Below are 18804 nucleotides of genomic sequence, written 5' to 3' on the forward strand. Positions count from 1 at the left end.
TTCTTTATTCGCTCGATTTTGACCCAGTTTTGACCTGCCGTGCTGCCCGAAGCGCAGTGAAAAATTTGTCAGCTTCAACCCACCACCGCACGTGCTAAGTTCGTAAACAATTATCTGGCATCTCCATCTTACTTGCGCCATTTAAGCGATGACTTTTTATTATTCCTCGGTAAAGTGTTGTAGCGATCCGGACAACAATTAAGATAAGTAAAACACGAGATTGCGGAGCATATAAAAATACAACGTGGTTTTATTCTGTATGAAAAGCTAATTATTGGCTATTGGAGAAAAACGGAAGTAAACAGTAATATACAAAGACGTAGTTGTAATACTTCATTAGGTAGGGGTGCAAACAAGGGTTGTCACGCAGGGATTGCACTCTTAACACGCCCGCTCAAGCACTGCAGTCAGCCAATCCAAGACTGGCTCGCAACCTTCTAAACGCTGGTGCAGGAAGACTTTTGGTGAAAATGTCTGCCTGCTGATCTGCAGAAGGAACGTAGTTAACTTTGATGCACCCATTTTCTATCAGTTCTCTTACGTAGAAATGCTTCACGTCGATGTGCTTCAAACGACTTGAATCCTTAGGGTTAGAAACTATCTTAATGGTCGACTGATTGTCTTCGTGAAACGGAACTGCATCATTGCTGGTCCAACCCAAATCTTTTAGAATGCGAATTAACCACTGACAATGGCAAGCAGCACTACTAAGAGCCACTAGCTCGGCTTCCGTTGATGACAGGGAAACTGTTGATTATTTCTTAGCGATCCAGCTTACTGTGGAGCCAAACATTTTAAATAACCCTCCAGACACTGATCGCCGATCCACCACATCACCTGCCCAATCAGCGTCCATGTACACCTCCAGCAACGGTCCATCGCTGTTTCCTCTATATATCAATCCAAATCCTAGCGCACCTTTTACATAACGAAGAACTCGGCGCAAATGTATCCAATGTTCGTCATTTGGGCAGGCCTGGAATTGGCTGAAATAATTCGCAGCAGCAGCTAAATCCGGTCTTGAAGTAAGCGATACGTACATAATACACCCCACTAACTCACGGTAGGGTTGCATGATTCGCTTCGACTCCTCTCCTTTTGCCAGCTTGAGATGATTCTCCATCGGTGTAGCAATTGGACGACAGTCCTCCATTTGAAAACGATTAAGTAGACTTTCAAGGTAGCGACGTAAACCGGTAGCAACTAGTTTTGAACCATTCCAAATGTTCACTTTTCCGTTATCAAGTACTACTTTCATACCCTTACTCTCGACTTTTAACACAGAGAATAAATTGAATCGCAATGAAGGAACATAAAGTACGTTATTTACAGAACAGGGAATGCACTCACCGTCTACAATGGAAAATAGCTTTACCGTTCCACTGTGACTAGCCTAGATCGACTCACCATTCTTGGCAACCGATATTTTAATCGGGTTCTGCAGTGGTTCCAGCCGCTCAAAGAGATTTTTGTCATTTACTAAGAGGTCTGAACATCCCGAATCCGCTATCCACAAAACTCGTCGCTGCTCGGGAATTCCTCTACCATCAGCCAAAGAAACAAACGATACTGCCTCATCATTCGCTAAATTTGCTTTCAGTTTCTGATTCCCTTGCTTAACGTTCTGATTTTTCTGATGCCTCCTCGGACAGTCTGAAATCTTATGTCCTTCCTCTTGGCTACCGTAACATATCAGCACTTTCTTTTTCTTCGGAAGTTTCTTCGATCCAGCAAAAGCAGAAGCATTCGCATCAGGGGGAAACAATTCTATACCTTTTCCCCGTTGCTTTATCTCCTCATCCAATAACCGAAACTTGACAAATTCCAAATTCAGATTGTCTTCGGGCATCGTCTCAAGCGTTGTAACGACGGTGTTATAAGTCGGTCGCAATGTAAGCAAAAGATGACAAATCACATCTAGATCATCCATAATTACTCTCGTCCCACGATATTCTCTAACTAGACGATCAAATTTTAAAAAATGATCCTGAAGATTACCGGACTCAAAGCAGAGTGACAACATTTGCCGTTTAATGTACATTCGGCTAGCGATACTTTTACGTTCGAACACACGGGTTAAGGAGTCCCAAATTGCCTTTGGTGTAGCACGATCCTGCACGTACTCCAGTTGAGAATCATGGATCCGTGACACCAATAAGGATTTACACCTTCTATCCTGTTTCGTTCGTTTATCGCGAGCCGCCTCCTTCTGTGCTTTCACCGCTGCTGTATCCTCCGGATCATCCTTCAGAGCATCCAAATCTACCGCATCTAATTCGATGCACTGCAAAAGTTCTCGTTCTTCCAATAGCACGCCACGCGCATTCGAAACTTCCAGGCATTGAAGTTCGAGCCGTCGAACAGAGGCAACAAAAACCTTTCATTTTTATCATCATCCATATTTACGACACTTTCCAAAAAGCACGACGTGTAATCTGGGCCTATAACCTAAAGTGTTGTAGCGATCCGGACAACAATTAAGATAAGTAAAACACGAGATTGCGGAGCATATAAAAATACAACGTGGTTTTATTCTGTATGAAAAGCTAATGATTGGCTATTGGAGAAAAACGGAAGTAAACAGTAATATACAAAGACGTAGTTGTAATACTTCATTAGGTAGGGGCGCAAACAAGGGTTGTCACGCAGGGATTGCACTCTTAACACTCGGTAGTTTTGCCCGCACACAGTGGAATAAAGAAATTCGCTATTAGAAAGTGTAATGAAATGCCGAAACTTCGTAAGGATATATTACTGAGTTTCGAAGCTTGTTTATAGAATTTTTTAATTTTCAATGCATCACTCACTCTTCACTCTTTGCGTATCTATTTATAACATCGTCTTCATATCATATTTTATTACCGCAAAACAGACCGAGTCACCCTGTTCGTTTCTAGAACATTCATTTTGTTCATCGCATTATTCGCGTGCAGGAACGTCAAACAGAAACAGAAAAAATAGTTTTTGCTTTGTGCCGAATTTCCACTGCCATTCAGTAAGTTGTCGGTTTTTGCGGTAACTGTGGCTACCAGTTTATCAGAGGCCTCGATCAAGCCAAAAAGGCAGTTTTGTTCATAACGAAATAAATATATCGTAAGTAAATGTTTTGTTATCATTATGCACAACATTGTATCAGTCTTTCTCCGCGAATAGTGAAAGGAATCGTGAAAGGAAAAAATGGCTTTCATTGATCTCTCCGGTGACGGAGGTGTCCAAAAGCAGATACTTCTAGAAGGGTCTGGCGATGAAACACCATCTAATGGTTGCTCTGTGTCGTTGCATTATACCGGAACACTGGATTCGGATGGCAAACAGTTCGACTCTAGTCGAGACAGAAATGAACCGTTTGAGTTTAAGCTTGGTCAAGGATCGGTCATCAAGGCATTTGATATGGGAGTGGCCACGATGAAACTGGGCGAAAAATGCATATTAAAATGTGCCCCAGATTATGCATATGGGGCCTCCGGTAGCCCACCAAACATTCCTCCTAATTCGACGCTGAATTTCGAGTTGGAAATGCTCGGCTGGAAAGGAGAGGATTTAAGTCCTAAATCCGACCGGGGCATTGAGCGGTTTATTGTCAAGCAAGGTGAAGGGAAAAGGACTCCAAACGATGGTGCATTTGTGAAAATCCACCTAGTCGGTCGTCATGCAGGAAGCACATTTGAAGAGCGTGATGTCGAATTCACGATTGGTGAGGGCGAGGAAGCCGGCGTAGTTTCCGGCGTTGAAATTGCACTAGAAAAATTCAAAAAAGCAGAAACTTCCAAGCTTATTTTGAAGCCTCAGTTCGCCTTTGGGGCACAGGGTAATCAGGAACTTGGTGTACCACCGGACGCCACAGTCGAATACATGGTAACGTTGAAGGAGTTCGAGCGAGAACCAGATAGCTGGAAATTGGACGACGCTGAACGAATGGAACAGGCCAAGCTCTTTAAGGAAAAGGGAACCGAGTACTTCAAAGAAAACAAATTTAAACTTGCTCTAAAAATGTACGACAAATCATTGAGTTTCTTGTCTAGCTGTGGTTAGTTTAGAGTAAAAGCTTGACATTTTGTATATTATAAAAACGTTTATTTTACAGATTCGCAGGAGTCTAAACAATTTCAATTGGCCGTTTATCTGAATAAAGCTTTATGTCATCAGAAATTGAACGATCATGATGAAGCAAAAAGTGCAGTAAGTAGACACTTTTTTTTATTTTTTCCTATTGTGTCATTCAAGAAATCTTCGACTAATTCCAGTGTAACGAAGCCTTGAACATCGACAGTAAAAATGTGAAGGCATTATACCGTCGCGGCCAATCGAAACTTGCCCTAGGAGATTTCGAAAAGGCGTTCGATGATTTCAACTCAGTACGGGAGATTGAACCCGAGAACAAAGCTGCCCTCAATCAAGTTACAATTTGCAAACAGAAAATCAAGGACTATAATGAGCAACAGAAGAAAGTGTTCGCCAATATGTTCACTAAATTTGCCAAAAGCGATAAACAGGTAAGAGAATGAACTTTTTTGCTTTTATACTGTAGCTTAAATGTTTGAAATACCCTATTCGGGACAAACGTAGTAATTGTACTTTTACGGTTTTGATAAATTTGTTCAAAAATGTAAAATAGTAAATATTTATCACAAACTCATCCGTATGACCAATAAAACATTGCCATTGCCTACAACATTCAATCCATGGATACAGCGAGAGGAGGAGGAGCAAAGCAAACAACCCGATGTAATGAAAGCCAATTTTGGTGAATGGAGAGATGACGAACGCGAACATGAGCCTACCCGTTTCGAGCAGGAAAATCCAGATGTTATCATGCTGAACGAATCGTTGAAGGATTTCAGAAATATGTAAAATGGAACAACGTTTTCCTATTCTATAGTAACAAGCCATTTGGTCGTCGCAATCAGTTTTCATTGTATTAACATTATGTTTGACGACAAACAATATATTATAGTGCGTACTTGTACGGTGAAGTAACATTCCTGCGACTGAGAAAACCTTCCTTTTTGAAACTGCGCTTTTGTGACGTTTTTGTGTCTTTCTCTTATTATCAAACGGTATTCTGAAGCAATAAAATTAAGTTCACAATAAACACAATTTTTCAATTGTTTCCTAAGAATTTACACTACAAGTTACCTGTCGCTGGTGCTTCTGCAAATGTATCAACAGTTCACGCTTTCGAATGTAGGCAGCAGTACACTGTTCGCATTTGTAAGGTCTTTCTCCGGTATGGACTCCCATTTCGTGGCGCTTCCGATCAGTAACATGAGAAAATTGCTTCCCGCATGGTTCGTAACGGCAAATGTACGGTTTTTCTCCGGTGTGGGAGCGCAAATGCAGATCATGTTTCGCTTTAGTGGACAATTTTTTTTCACAGAATCTACACTCGTAAGGAAAATTAGTGGGATGAACTCCATTGACATGTTTCTTCAGCTGAAACCTAAACCGAAACTGGGCACCACACTTATCGCATGCAAAATCTCGCTGCTGTGCATGCGTGCTGCGATGCATTTTCAAAAGATTAGTGGTTCGGAATGTCTTGTTACATAGGTCGCATGGATGTTGAGGAACGTGATCTGAATGAACTAACTGTTCATGTTCGCGAAGTTTACTGGGAATCAAAAATGCTTCTGCACAGTAACTGCAAATGTGAATCTTTTTCAGCGCTCGACTTCGATGAAGAAGTAAGAGCTGTTGTGAACTAAAATTTCGCAAACATGTACTGCAGACATTGCTGTCACTGGTTCGCTCTACTAGATGTATTTTTCTACGTGGTGCATGTTGCTGCTCAACGTGACATAGAAGCTGTTCTTCGGTTTCAAAAATGCTTGCACATTTCAAGAAACAGCAAGCAAAAGACGGTTCGATAGGCGTTGAATTATCTTTGCTAAGAATCTTAGCTTTTTTAGACACCGTTGATCGCATCGTTTCCAGCAGGTTCCTTGGTAATTCGTGCTTTGGGGTAGTTTGAAAATGTTTTATTAAATGATATTTACGTGTATACGCAACATGACACAATTTGCAGTAATACAGCTGGTTGACTAATCTGCTATTTGATCTGTGCGCTTTAAGAGCCCATGGACTTTTGAACCGTTCATAGCAGATCTCGCAGAATGTTTTATTCGGTGAGAGGGATTTTCCCGACCTATGTTCTCGGTTGGCGTGTTGCAATAAAAGGTAATAATTTTCATAAAAAATCCCACACTCGCAACATCGTTCTGCATTCTCAACCCGAACTATTTGATACTGTTCGTGATCTAAGATGGAACTGATATATTTTTCATCGGGTAGTTGGCTAGACTGTTGATGCTGCACTGATTTAGTTCTGGAATCTGTTTCCGGCGTACTAAACTCAATCTCAACGTCTTGGCCTTCAACAGCAGGAGGTTCGACGAGGTTTTCCACATTATTCACAAAATCCATTTTTTTTAAACACGATTCTTTTCGTAATTTATGAGTTTCAGCTGATTCCATATGAACAACAAGATCTTCTTTCTTACAAAATACTTGCCCACAAAGTTTACAAAGATAACGTTCTTTCCCTACAAAATAATCAATGTGACTTTGAAGATCAGTCTCAGATTCAAAATTATTTTTACAACCCGGGCACGAAATTGGAGTAACCGTATGTGTTGTCGATGTTTGATGGTGCATTGCGATATGCTCCTGTAGTTGTAACGAATTGTCTACAATTAGTCCGCATTCACAACAGGTTTCTCCTTTGAATTCAAAATAATCAAAGTTTTCGAATTCTAAACGGGTTATTATTTGTTCCCCGGAAGGCATTGCTAGCGTCAGATTATTTGTTTCAAATTTTAACGATTTGCTATGTTTATCGCAACTTTCTTCGTCGTACTCCAAGAATTCAGCTTCGTATTCTTGTTCGGACATTTCGTTATCGTAATTCTCAGTCTTAACCGCAGTATCACGCCTAAAACAACTTATGAATGAACCAGCTGAATTATACACAGTCAAATATTAGCATTTACCTGGCCGCTTCCACCCGACATATTTGCTGTTTGAATGAATAGCAATTCGCTAACCGAGGAAGGCAACCATCGGTACAAACATATTGGCTTCCTGCTTCTAACAGGGATGATACGTTCAGCTGTGCAACATTAGAAACTACTTCTGCCAAAGTGATATTTTCAGCAAAATATGCTGTAGCATGGAGAGAAGTGTTGGTTCCGATGTGATCACAGAACCGGCAAATATTGCCTTCCTGATTTGCCATTACCGTGACTACGTGAAATTGTTCGGTCGCTAGTTACGAGACAAATCTTATGTGTTATTGACTAAACGGCGAGAGCAAATTTGCTTTTAGGATATTACCTTAAAACCTTATCAATAAAGGACGATTTACAATTTCCTGGCTTGCAACACAACACAAACAACTGTTGTTATTGTAAGAGCATGCTCAAGGGTAACCTAATTATTGCAACTATATAGCGCTGTGAAATAAACTTGCACATCTAGTGTGAACCAACAAAAGGGCTTAATCAACAATGGTTGCAGTGAATAAAAAAATAATGTTGTGAAATCGAAAATTCAATCATGTTTTTTTTTACTAAAGAGAAAGACAGATCTACTCGTTTCTAAAAAATTTTAGGTTTTCTAGTGATATCAAAATAATATAACATTGATGATTGTTCCATACGTAATATCTGTTATGAAATTAAAACCAACATATCTGTTTAAAATTTCGCAACATTATTCTCAGGTTCAAAACCTAAAGCATAGTTTATTGTTGTAAGCGGTGGAGAAATCAAAGTAAGTGAGAAAGCAAGAATATTCACAGAGATAATCGCCCCTGCAAAACTGCCCAAAATTAAAAAGTAGGAGGTTGTATCCAAGACACGACCGCATAAATGACGTAGAACTACGTACACTATTAACATTGCATTGAGTGTTTCATTACCCTAGTAACACAACTGGTTTTATCAAAGTTCCATAGCGCTTTTTCGGCTTAATTGAGCGCTATAAAACTTTGATAAAACCAATATTTTTACTTGGGTAATGAGTTATAATGTCTACTAATGAAGGGTTGTGAATTTCATGAACCGGATTCAGCAGTTAGCAGAACGTGCCGAGTTAAAAACCATACACAGCACACACACACACAAATCATACCATATCATCATACCATACACACATCATACCATATCATACACACATACACACATCACACCATATCATACACACATAGCAAGCAAGCGACCAATCAGAGGACGTTATTTTTATTTCAACAAGGCTTGACAATTTTCAATAGTACAATAGTTCGTAGATTCAAACAACATTTTTCTGCATTTGGGCAGATGCGTGTATAATTTTCCAATCGATTGCTGCAAGAATGAAGAAAATCGGTTGAAAACCAACCGACCTATAAGCATTTGAAAAGGGACAAATTTCGTCCCAGTTTTTCAGTTTGCATCCCTGTGTGGTATGCTAAAGTAAAACGTAGTTCTACGTCAAAAATTGGCTAATATGCCATTTTTACCAAAATCGAGAAAACAGTTTCTTGTGATGGTAAACACCCTAAACAAGGTCCCAACGGAAGCCAATTGTCAAAAAAATGCACTTGGGAAGGCAGCAAATGTGAAACAATTTTGGCTAATATCCAAAATAATTGAGAAGTTGGCTAATATCCAATATGTTTCTACCTGTCATGTTCAAGACCCAGTGTATTATTACTGTACTTTGTTTCGTCTAACTTTCGCAAGTGTGTTGTAGTCTGGTGGTTACTGGCGACAGGTAAGCGATCGTAAGGCCCTTACATAAAATTTTACTATTTTTACGAAGAATATATGATGCAACATAAATTTATTTGTTTTGCTGCGAAACTCAATGATCAAAACGTGTGACTGTTTCGTTCTGTCATAAATCTTTACATTCTTGAAAATGCTATTTAGCTCTTTGATTAGAAGTAATATTAAAGAAAAGATTTAAATTTCATTTTGGATGTGATGAGAAAAAGCAGGAAAGTGGATTGTGAGATTATTATGAATGATAATATTTTCGTTACATTGTTATATTGTTGCATGAAATAATTGTCTCGTCATCCTTTTCGTCCTCACTTGTGCTTCCGTATTGTTTTATTAAATTCAATACCATTTTCATCACCAACGAGCACGATATAATTCACATCGTATGGATATTAGCCAAATTGCACACCGATTTGTCAACTGACCTTTCGTTTATAATTGAAAAAACGGCTACTGCGCTAAAAATACGTGGCGGATGGTATTTTCCTGCAGATTTATCTGTTTCAACTCAACGGCAAGGTTCCAGCATATATGAGGGGTGATATACTCAATAAAAAAGTTGTCATGAACAGTCGAAATATGTTGTACCGACAAAAAACTTTAAAATGCGTTTTTCTCGATTTGATGCTTATGGCATACTAGCCAATTTCTGAATTATGGACAGAAAACATGTTGTAGAGCATGCTTTAAAATCGCCATGCGCAATAGCGCAAATGCACTCCACGAATATACATCCCGCGCGTAGTGAAAGATGATCGAAACAGAAATGGCAACTTTCCGTTTGCTATTGAATTTGCTCTAACTTAATAGAAGTAAAGTAAATGTTTAACAACTTCATCGCTAGCTTGAGGGCTCTATACTATATTTGTCAGTTGATAAACTAAAAAAGCATTAAACCCGTTATGAAAGTTAGGTTTGATGAATCAAATGCATAATATTCTGTTTGCATTATCATCAAGCAATACTCACATGTTACTCGATGATAACAATCCCAAACATTATTGTAATATGTTTTTATTTTTGAATTAATTACCGGCATCGCTGGACTCTTGATTATCACTATTATCTTTTGAAAGGTCAATCCTTTCCAAAAAACATTGGTTCAGCTTGACCAATAGTATGTCTTCCAGTGCCTGGCCGTCATTTTCATTATCAATGCCGGTTATCAGCACACCTAACGTACTTAAAACTTTGTCGATCGGAATGTAGTTCGATGGTGCAGCCAACACAACCATAGCCACAGAGAACAGTTCAGCACTGCTAGTCTGATTCATTATCCAATGCTTCCAAACATCATAATTGTGCGGTTGTCTTGGTTCTATTTCCAAGACCTTAACCAACTGAAGTAGGGGCGAGTTCTTATATCGCAAAGCATTTTGTGATGTTTCTAACGTTCCTCCAAACATTTCGGTAAGAAAATCATCCATATCATCTTTAGAGGCATTCGACGGTTCTGATTCTGCTAACCTCGCTGGTGACTCTGTAGGTTTAATGTTGCCGATTTTGTTCATTAGATCGATAATATAATTCTGTGAACCGGAACATGAACAAAACAGTGATAGTAAAAGTTCACAAAGATATTTTTTACATGTACCTGTATCTCTATTTTCTCAGCATTGGTGAATACAGCAGAATTCAAATAGTTGAAGCGAGGATCCAAATAGAGAGCAACTTTGAACACGATGTTTTCCTTTAGATCGCCCAGTCTTTTTGTAAGCGCTTCCACAAGTGGTTTAGAGATATAATTATCCGATAAACTGCGTACTTTTTTTATTGCAACCAACCACTGCATATAAAAATCCGGAAACGGATGGTGTTCGTTTTGCATCATCATGATAATATTGTAAACGGGTGTAAATGCAGCTATATACTCTTTCATGAACTGCCACAGTTCACAACTTAACTCTGAATCAAATACAATGACATTTTACAGTATAAAGCAACATGTTAAAATACCATTACTTACTCAGTTCTGGAAATAATTGGCCTAGAGAAGTAAAAAAATCTTCTTGTTCAACAATACTCTTGAACGTAGAGTACTTTCCACTCCATATTAGAGGAGGGCACAGGGGAGGGTAACTTGCCTTACTAACACTGAAATCATGTTTATATTTCACCTTTCTCAAACAGTTCGCGAATTCCGTTATTTGCACAACACGCGTATCTGAATCCTGGAGAACATCGTTCAGGGCAATATAAAGCATACGAGCTGCACCACGAACTACAAAATATTGTTCGGCTAGTTCTTGCGATAATGCTTCTAGTAAGTCCTCTTCCTTTTGCGAGTCATTAAAATCATTTACATTCACTAACTCGTTAGAAACTATCGTATCAGTGAATGATTTTTGGAGCTGTTTTTCGCTGCAAATTATGCTAGCTGCATTGTCGACAACGATTATAAAAATTTGCTCTTTCGTTAGGCCATTGCGATGGAATACGTTGTCCAATTTACATTTGAGTTGCTTGGCAGTGGATTTTTTTCTAACTTCAATTATGCCTAGGAGGGGAAAAACCAGAATGCCTATGACTATCAATGATGGCCAAACTACAACTTACCCAAACTGTACATAACTACCTCACGGTTCTTTTCATATTGCGCGTTCACGGCCAGTACATGGCGACCATGCCGTGAAATAGAGTCAATTCTTATTGACACAAACTTGTTCTCTATTCCTGCTTTTATGAGATTCGTTACTTGTTTTGCTGCACTATGAATATGTAATTTAATATCCTTATGCCTCATCTGTAAACCTAGAGCTTCGGAAATAGGGTCTAACAATAAACGAAGACCAGACCATTCGAAACATCTCAGCGGCAAATTGTGGCAAGTAACAAGTTTAATACATGCCTCGAGTGCCCTTTGAACGTCGATTGCTATCGCTTTTCTTGAAATGATGCGCTTTCGTTTGGGTTCCATGCCATCTCTAAACAAACCAATCTTGTGTGCGCTCTGTGGGTGCACGGTCCTAAAATGCCTTACAAAATTGCTTATGTCCAATTGTCGCTGAACATAATTGCAACCGCCAGCATCAATACCACAGTGGAAAAAATTATCCTTTTTCAATACATATCCAGAGGCAATCTGACTCATCGTACGTTTGTAGATACCTTTCCTGTGGTGCTTAGAATAAGAATAAGAGATATCCTCAGATAAAATCTTTTGTTGCGACTTTTCCGTTAGTGATCCGCATTGATCAATGCTGTTCGAGTCGCTACCCAGGTCATCCGGATCGAATATTTCAGTGACCTCGATTTTGATCATAGCACTATCATCGAGTTCAGTCTTAACATTAAAGTGGCTTCTGTAGATTCGGAACAAATTAAAGTAATTTGTATCGTTACTCTCTTGCATACTTACCCTGAACCATCTATCTCTGCCATGTTATATTTGTGTCTATTTTTGATTTAAAAGTCAAGTCTCAAGCTGCAATATCCACGCAATAAACAAATCAACAAACGCCGATTCATTTGATTGGATTTTGTTTTTGATATTTTTGATTAATCAAAATAAGAGCACCGAGAGCTCTGGCAGCGCAGCTTTCGAGCCTCGTCCAGCGTTGCCAGAATTATTTCGTTAAAATCCGTAGATTTTACGGATTTTCCTTCTTTTCTACGGATTTTCCATATAAATGTTATTCCGTAGAAGCGAACAAATCCGTAGATCTACGGATAAATCCGTAGATCTGGCTAGCCTGGCCTCGTCTCAAGCACTGTTTGCAGCAGAGATGCCAGATGTTAAATGTCTGCAACTGCTCGAAAAACCGGAAAAATGTGCTCGAAATCTGAAAAATTCTATCCGTGATCCGAAAATATTTCGCTCGTGCAGGCAAAAGTCAGTAAAAATCTGCACACATATTAAGAAAATCTGCGCAAATCTAAGGAGACTCTGACAAAAATCTGTAGAAACCATTAAAAAACTGCGAATATCTGCAAATCAATAAATATCTGCACACGGACTCCACAAATCTGCGTTTTGCAGACAAATCTGCACATTTGGTATCCCTGGTTTGCAGAGATGCCAGATGTTTTTGAAAAATGTCTGCAACTGTTCGAAAAACCGGAAAAACTGCTTGCAATCTTCAAAAAAATCTATCCGTGATTTGAAAAAATTTCGCTCGCGCAGCCAAAAGTCTGTAAAAATCTGCACACATTTTGATAAAATCTGCGCAAATATAAGGAGACTGCAGAAACTATAGAAAATCTGCAAATCGATAAAAATCTGCACACGGACTTGCAGACAAATCTGCACATCCGGTATTCCTGCCTGTTTGTTTACAATGAAGGTAACACTGAAAAAAAATATTCATTCATTTGCTTTTTTGGTATACTGCTAAAAATATTCATACATTTGCTTTTTTGGTATGTGAGGAAAAAAGGTGCGAACTAGAAATACTCAGAGAGAGATCTCTTTCTCCTTTGGGACCATTCATTAATGATGTCACTCGTTTTAGGGTTTCAAATATTGTGACATTTTGTGACATATGGGGGAGAGGGGGGGGGGGGGGTTAGCTTGAGTGTGACATCACATTTCAACCAAAAAAAAAAAAAAATAACAAAAGTCACATACCTAACCACAGAGATCAACTCAGAACTATTTATAATATTTGCATCATACATTTATAGTTCTACGATCCCCTTTTTTGCTTAAGATTTGCTTTAGATAAAATAAAATTTTTTTCTCCCTAAAAAAGCATAATGTTCATTAATTCCGTTTCACCGTGCATGTTCATTCATGAATGACAGCGTGATTTCATTAATTTTTAGTGTCTCTCAATCCAATCAATACAAAAATTGTGACAAAACTTAAATAAAAATGCTTGGTTATTGTAACATGTGGAGAATATTTGGATTGCGAATTGATTGAAGAAGAGGAACTAAATATTGATGGTTTTTCAAAAATCAGCAATGATGCTGCAGTTAATGTCTCGGCCTTCTATGTCGTTGATATGCGACTCCATCAGCAGCATCCTTGAACTGCGAACTAAACGCCTTTTCTAGTTATCTTCTATAATCTTCTTTTCCTTTCAGTTTCAGTTTTTCTTTCAGAAAAATCGTTCTTATTAAGAAAAAATACATTCCTAACAAATTTCTCGATTCCAATCAATTATCACCAAAGAAGGGGGAGGGGGATATAAAAACGTGACGTAATTAAGGGGGGGTTCAAGGAACTTGTGACAACTTGTGACAAGGGGGAGGGGGGAGTTTATTTTTTCCAAATTTTGCGTGACATCACTAATGGATCCCTTTTTTATGGCACAGACTAGATGATCCATACATAAGAAATAGTTGTCGTGGTGGAAAAATCGCCAATTCGGCAACTGGATTTCGTATGTCAATGCAGGGGATGGTGATGCTGTCGAATGGCTTACATTTTCCATCTACCATCATTCATTGATTCAGGTACCCACTTTTTGGTTGATTTGCCCTGAAACAATTAAAATAGGGTAAATGCTCCATAATTGCCATTGACCTATTTATGAATAAATATGTTCAATAATTTTAGAGGCTAGACAACTTTGTTTTTAAGATAAATATTTCGGTAATATTATACCACAGACATTGATCAAAAATTCCGCGTAAATTTTCAAAGCGAATTGTGTTATAAATCACTTGTACGCTAGCACCGCTTGGTGACCTTTTTCGCTGGTGTACGAGGCTGGCGTCACTGGTAGCGCTATCTGGGTACGAATCGCTACTACAAAAAAACTTTACACAAGTTTAGAACACAGCTTGGACGTCTTTCTGCGGTTATACGATATTGGTGGATATATTTTGATATTTATAGTTTATCTGTCACATTCATATCATTCCGACAGACTACGACAATAATGTGCTGTCAAGGAGTTGTGATATAGGTAGACGAGTGCCTCAAAAATATCAATAGTGTCTTGCCCGTTGCCCTAGCATAAATGGAAAAACAAGACTTAACATTGTGGTTCGCAATTGGGGCGCAACTAACAAAATGTAAACAAATCGTTTTATTACACCGTTGGTTTCGAAAAGACTTACAAAATTCATGGCAAGAATCCTTTCTTTTGTATAAATCGATAAAATTATTCAAATCAAGTTTTTAGTGAAGGGCGACAAAACAGTTTGCCCAAAACAAAAGATACTTTGGAACTAGGCCCTCTACATTGTTTTGAAGCAACAGGCTTATTTGCGAAATATTTCATAAACAGGCGACAGTAAGGCCGTTTGTATGCGCTAAGTAGAGCTGTACATTAACCCACGGCAAGGCGAACCGTCTCCGCAACGCAGAACGCGCCAGTATGTAAACGGCCTAAAGGGCGGATAAACATTGTTTTAAAAATAAAGGCGCATTTAAAGGAGCGCAACTGAAGAAAAAATAAAAACAAGGCAAAATAAAGGTGGGCGTATCTCGTTGTCAGAATGCTTTAGGGCGAAATAGAGGAGGGTGAATCTCGTTGTCAGAATGCTATAAGGCTCATTTTAAAAGAGTTAGAAGAAAAGCGTAGATTTTAGCTAGAAATGCAAAAATCTAATGTATTGTTAGAAAACAATAATACAGGTTTATTTCACGTCGATTTTTGGTATTGATGTTAATGTTAGTCACTTCATTTGAAATTGAAATTTGAAAATGTACTTGCAAATTTTCAAACTGATATTCTCCAATGTTTATCTTTTGTCAGTAGCGCCCTTATCGCAAATCACTCCGGGTTTGTTTTCAGTACAATGTGCACTTTTAATGAATATCTTATATTGTGTGTAAGCCTAGGTGTATGCATTTCAAATAAAATTTCGATTCTATGATGAACTTATGACTGGTCAAAGGTGCCGAATTTCTTCTCAAAGCGCAATGCTGACTAACTTTTTCATTCGCCTCATATAATCGCTTGTGATGATGGAAGTCTGGGAAATAATAAAGTGCTTCGCAAAAACCGTGAAACAGTTAAATTTTACGTTTCTGTTTAATTATATGCACGTTCACCATCACGGAGAAAAAAATAGTAAATCCACCTAAATTTAATGATAAGTCACACAGATAAGAATCTGTTTGAAATAGCGACAAACAATCATTTGGTGTAGTTATATGGCAGATCCAAACAAAAAACAAATGTTTATATTTTTGACCACCGTTTACTTCAAACAAAAACTATGGTAATTTTAACCAAAGGGTTTTTTGAAGCAATCAAAATTTTAATGAGTACAATTAGTTCAGTTGTTTAGAATGGACAGTTTTTTGTTGATGACAGGCAAAATGGTTGCTTGATTAAAAAGTTTCGCTTATTTTTATTTCTCAATTGAAAATTTCCATCGTGTAATTCCAACCAAAATAATAACTGCGACGGGTTGTTACAGAAATTGTTTTGGTCAGACAATCGCACTGTTGTTTTAATAAACTGCTTTTAATGAGAAAATATTTATTTATTTCCCGCAATATACAGAAGAAATACATAGTAGGAAAATTCTAATAAAAAATAAACTAAAATGACAATATCTTACTTAAATCAGACATGAAAAATTACTTGAAATTGTCTCCATAAGTTCAAACCATGAATTATTTTGGTACGATCGGCTAGAGGTGGACTGTCGTTCTACGCATATTTGTCCCATGTTCCAAATCATGCAAACGAGAAAAACGATGTTAAAGTTTTACAATACTTTTACGCATTGCGTCAATGTGACAAATGCAATTATGGGCTTCTAACCAGTTTTACCTTGCAATAGACTGTTTCCAACAAATCTAGTTGAAGGTTTTTCGATTTAACACTCTTTTCCACAAAAATACCCACGGGGACAATTATGCCGAGAAATTTGCCTTCCAATATGTAATTTCTACGCATATCAGTCCCACCACGTGCATTCGATGTCTCCCAATACGAGGTTCGTACTGGGGATACAAGGCTGTTTAACCTTTTACGAAAATGATCAGGCTAATCTTGTTGTCTTTATACCCAAGTGATGATAGTCGAGATGAAAGTTTAGTTAATTGAATAAGTATCAGAAAACTAACCATTACAAAGGGGAATTGTTTTTTAGATTGCCCATTCCTATCGTATTTGAACGTTGTTGGGCTTTCGCCATTTTGGCTACACACAAAAGACAGTTCTTACAACTTCCAATAAGTATGAATCTCATGCGTTTATCTTTTTTTATGCTCGAAAAAGAAGAGCATTCAGATTACAAATCAGCAAACATGGCTTAGTTATCCCTAGCAAAGATATGCGCTTACCGCATTTAAATAATCAAGCAAAGTGATTTCAGGTACCGAGTTTCTGAAACCTGTAATGTACCAAACGTTGTTAATAGAAGTCTTTAGTGCTCTGTAGCCCTGCCCAAGTTATAAATGTGGGAATTAGTGGTTAGTGGGATGAATTAGAATAGAAAAAATCTAGTGGGACGAATATGTGTAGAAAATCATCGATGGGACTAACAGACTTGGTAGTGTTTTTCAAGATTTTTGGAACAAACAATGTTATTTTTAAAAGTTTTTCAAAAATATTCGTGAAAACAGACTCATTGGTGATAAAAAAAGAAAATCGACCAAAAGTAACATGGGAACGGCAGTGGGGCACCTTCTTTTCCCTTTCATTCTATCATTCGCCACGTATTTATATGATATTCGTTAACTGTAAGAAAGTTTTTGTGATTTTTTATAGAAACAATGGTTACACAAACACTTACACACGAACTTCTGAATCATCCTTTGATCGACTGTAGCAACTGTACTATTTCATTGTCAGTTCAAGGAACAAATTGCAAATATTCTATTATGGGAATCTAATTGTCACTGATATCATAATCATATTTTGGAACATCATATAACGATAAGTGACTTTTCACCTACGCACACCAGGAAACGTGTAAACCCGTGTAAAGTAACTTTTGTTTCCTCCAAACTGTAAATCATTGCAGCTCGTTGCTTCGACTTTTATCACTTTTTAACATTTTTGGTCGATGATGTTCAGCAGTTTCTTCCGATTTCTGATCACGAATGAGAAAATTTATTCAGAAACAAGTTTAAAACATATAATGGGTGTTCAACTGAATATTTTTCCAGCTGCTAAAAACATAGCATTGCAAACAAAACAGCTTTTTGTAAATATTTTGCTCAAGTAATGGCACTAACACATTCGTACGTAAAAAGGTCTATGGAATCGATTTTAGATCAGCGGTTCTCAACCTTTTTTGTCCGCGTACTAGGGATACGATCCGTCCTGATTTAGCAGGACATGTCCTGATTTTGAGATCCTATTTGAGCGTCCTGATTTCTTTTTCATATTCTGACATTTGTCCTGATTTTCTTAAGATATTCAATTTTGTTGCGTGGCAGTAATATGTACAAACAAAAGTGCTAGCCTTAATTAACCAATACAATGTATCCTCTCAAAACGCACAATAATTGCCCTGACCTCGCACGAAAAATGTGTGAAATGCATAACGCAACAGTTGTACAATGGATACATTGACAAAAATCGAAATCCGAAACTTTGGTTTCGGGTAAACAATCAGTTTTGGGGCGCTCGAAATACCATGGTTTATTTTCGTAAGCCGGTACATATGAACAATTAGACGTCCCCAAAAGCACGGTCTGCAGTCAAAAAAGCCATTTGCAATGTTTTTGCCATAGAATTAACCGACGATGATACCAGTAACGTAGAACCGAATGCGTCTGAATAAAACCCGAAACATAGTTAGATGCAAAATGTTGTGAACAAATCTAATATTTTTTCAATTGTTAGTGATTCGTTGATGTTTCCAAATGGCCGGATTCATGAAAGTGCATCGATCAGTTAACACTTGCGTACCTGACCCCTACAGATCCGAAAAAAAAATCTTCCACCTGCCATTCCGCAAGAACTAAACAGAAGTTGATCCACCCTTTTTCAAAAGATCACAAATTTATCATAGTTTTGGGACAGTAGGGGACATTTCAAAATTTTCCGTTGTTCCGGATTTATTGAGGGGAACCGTTTGGTAAGTACTCTTCCAGGGGCACAGGCTTGATTGAAAACGGTAGCGAAACCGTGCTTGTGACATATCAAACTTTAAGTTTTTGCAAAATAACGCTGTTGACGAT

The 18804-nt window shown here is 38.0% G+C and overlaps 3 protein-coding genes across 5 annotated transcripts; 1 reads left to right on the forward strand and 2 right to left on the reverse strand.

The window, feature by feature from the left end:
- The first annotated feature begins 2912 nt into the window (after window positions 1-2912).
- LOC129728043 (FK506-binding protein 59) lies at window positions 2913-4966 on the forward strand. Of its 2 annotated transcripts, none has more exons than XM_055686409.1 (5): window positions 2913-3093; window positions 3154-4027; window positions 4085-4179; window positions 4245-4493; window positions 4693-4966. In XM_055686409.1, the coding sequence occupies exons 2-5, from the start codon at window positions 3178-3180 to the stop codon at window positions 4849-4851; spliced, it is 1353 nt and encodes a 450-aa protein (XP_055542384.1). In that variant the 5' UTR covers window positions 2913-3093; window positions 3154-3177; the 3' UTR covers window positions 4852-4966. The 2 variants fall into 2 exon arrangements, with proteins under 2 accessions (XP_055542384.1, XP_055542385.1); XM_055686410.1 differs by having other exon boundaries at window positions 2914-3093; window positions 4616-4836.
- On the reverse strand, window positions 4249-9860 carry LOC129728032 (zinc finger protein 431-like). Of its 2 annotated transcripts, none has more exons than XM_055686395.1 (4): window positions 9732-9860; window positions 6990-7263; window positions 5137-6931; window positions 4249-5062 (listed from the first exon to the last, which is right to left on the reverse strand). In XM_055686395.1, exons 1-4 carry the CDS (start codon window positions 9799-9801, stop codon window positions 5051-5053), a joined length of 2151 nt encoding a protein of 716 aa, XP_055542370.1. In that variant the 5' UTR covers window positions 9802-9860; the 3' UTR covers window positions 4249-5050. The 2 variants fall into 2 exon arrangements, with proteins under 2 accessions (XP_055542370.1, XP_055542371.1); XM_055686396.1 differs by lacking the exon at window positions 9732-9860 and adding an exon at window positions 7333-9705 and having other exon boundaries at window positions 4251-5062.
- LOC129728034 (uncharacterized) lies at window positions 9735-12469 on the reverse strand. Its single transcript, XM_055686397.1, has 5 exons — window positions 12121-12469; window positions 11319-12064; window positions 10729-11259; window positions 10357-10667; window positions 9735-10291 (listed from the first exon to the last, which is right to left on the reverse strand). The coding sequence occupies exons 1-5, from the start codon at window positions 12141-12143 to the stop codon at window positions 9788-9790; spliced, it is 2115 nt and encodes a 704-aa protein (XP_055542372.1). The 5' UTR covers window positions 12144-12469; the 3' UTR covers window positions 9735-9787.
- Between the last annotated feature and the right edge of the window lie 6335 nt (window positions 12470-18804).

This window comes from Wyeomyia smithii, chromosome 3, assembly GCF_029784165.1.
Source record: "Wyeomyia smithii strain HCP4-BCI-WySm-NY-G18 chromosome 3, ASM2978416v1, whole genome shotgun sequence".
In the NCBI taxonomy this organism is placed as follows: Eukaryota; Metazoa; Arthropoda; class Insecta; order Diptera; family Culicidae; genus Wyeomyia; species Wyeomyia smithii.

Excerpts from the sequence above, each read along its gene's own strand:
- LOC129728034 (XM_055686397.1), bottom strand. The coding sequence starts at position 12,143 with ATGGCAGAGATAGATGGTTCAGG. Across the intron at positions 12,065-12,120 it reads GCAGAGATAGATGGTTCAGG|AAGCCACTTTAATGTTAAGA; the intron begins GTAAGTATGCAA and ends CCGAATCTACAG. Across the intron at positions 10,668-10,728 it reads CCAATTATTTCCAGAACTGA|AGTTAAGTTGTGAACTGTGG; the intron begins GTAAGTAATGGT and ends TATTTGATTCAG.
- LOC129728032 (XM_055686395.1), bottom strand. The coding sequence starts at position 9,801 with ATGCCGGTAATTAATTCAAAAATAAAAACATATTACAATAATGTTTGG. Across the intron at positions 7,264-9,731 it reads TTGTTATCATCGAGTAACAT|CGACCGAACAATTTCACGTA; the intron begins GTGAGTATTGCT and ends TCTCGTAACTAG. Across the intron at positions 6,932-6,989 it reads TGTCGGGTGGAAGCGGCCAG|GCGTGATACTGCGGTTAAGA; the intron begins GTAAATGCTAAT and ends AAGTTGTTTTAG.
- LOC129728043 (XM_055686409.1), top strand. The coding sequence starts at position 3,178 with ATGGCTTTCATTGATCTCTCCGGTGACGGAGGTGTCCAAAAGCAGATA. Across the intron at positions 4,180-4,244 it reads ATGATGAAGCAAAAAGTGCA|TGTAACGAAGCCTTGAACAT; the intron begins GTAAGTAGACAC and ends GACTAATTCCAG. Across the intron at positions 4,494-4,692 it reads TTGCCAAAAGCGATAAACAG|CGAGAGGAGGAGGAGCAAAG; the intron begins GTAAGAGAATGA and ends CCATGGATACAG.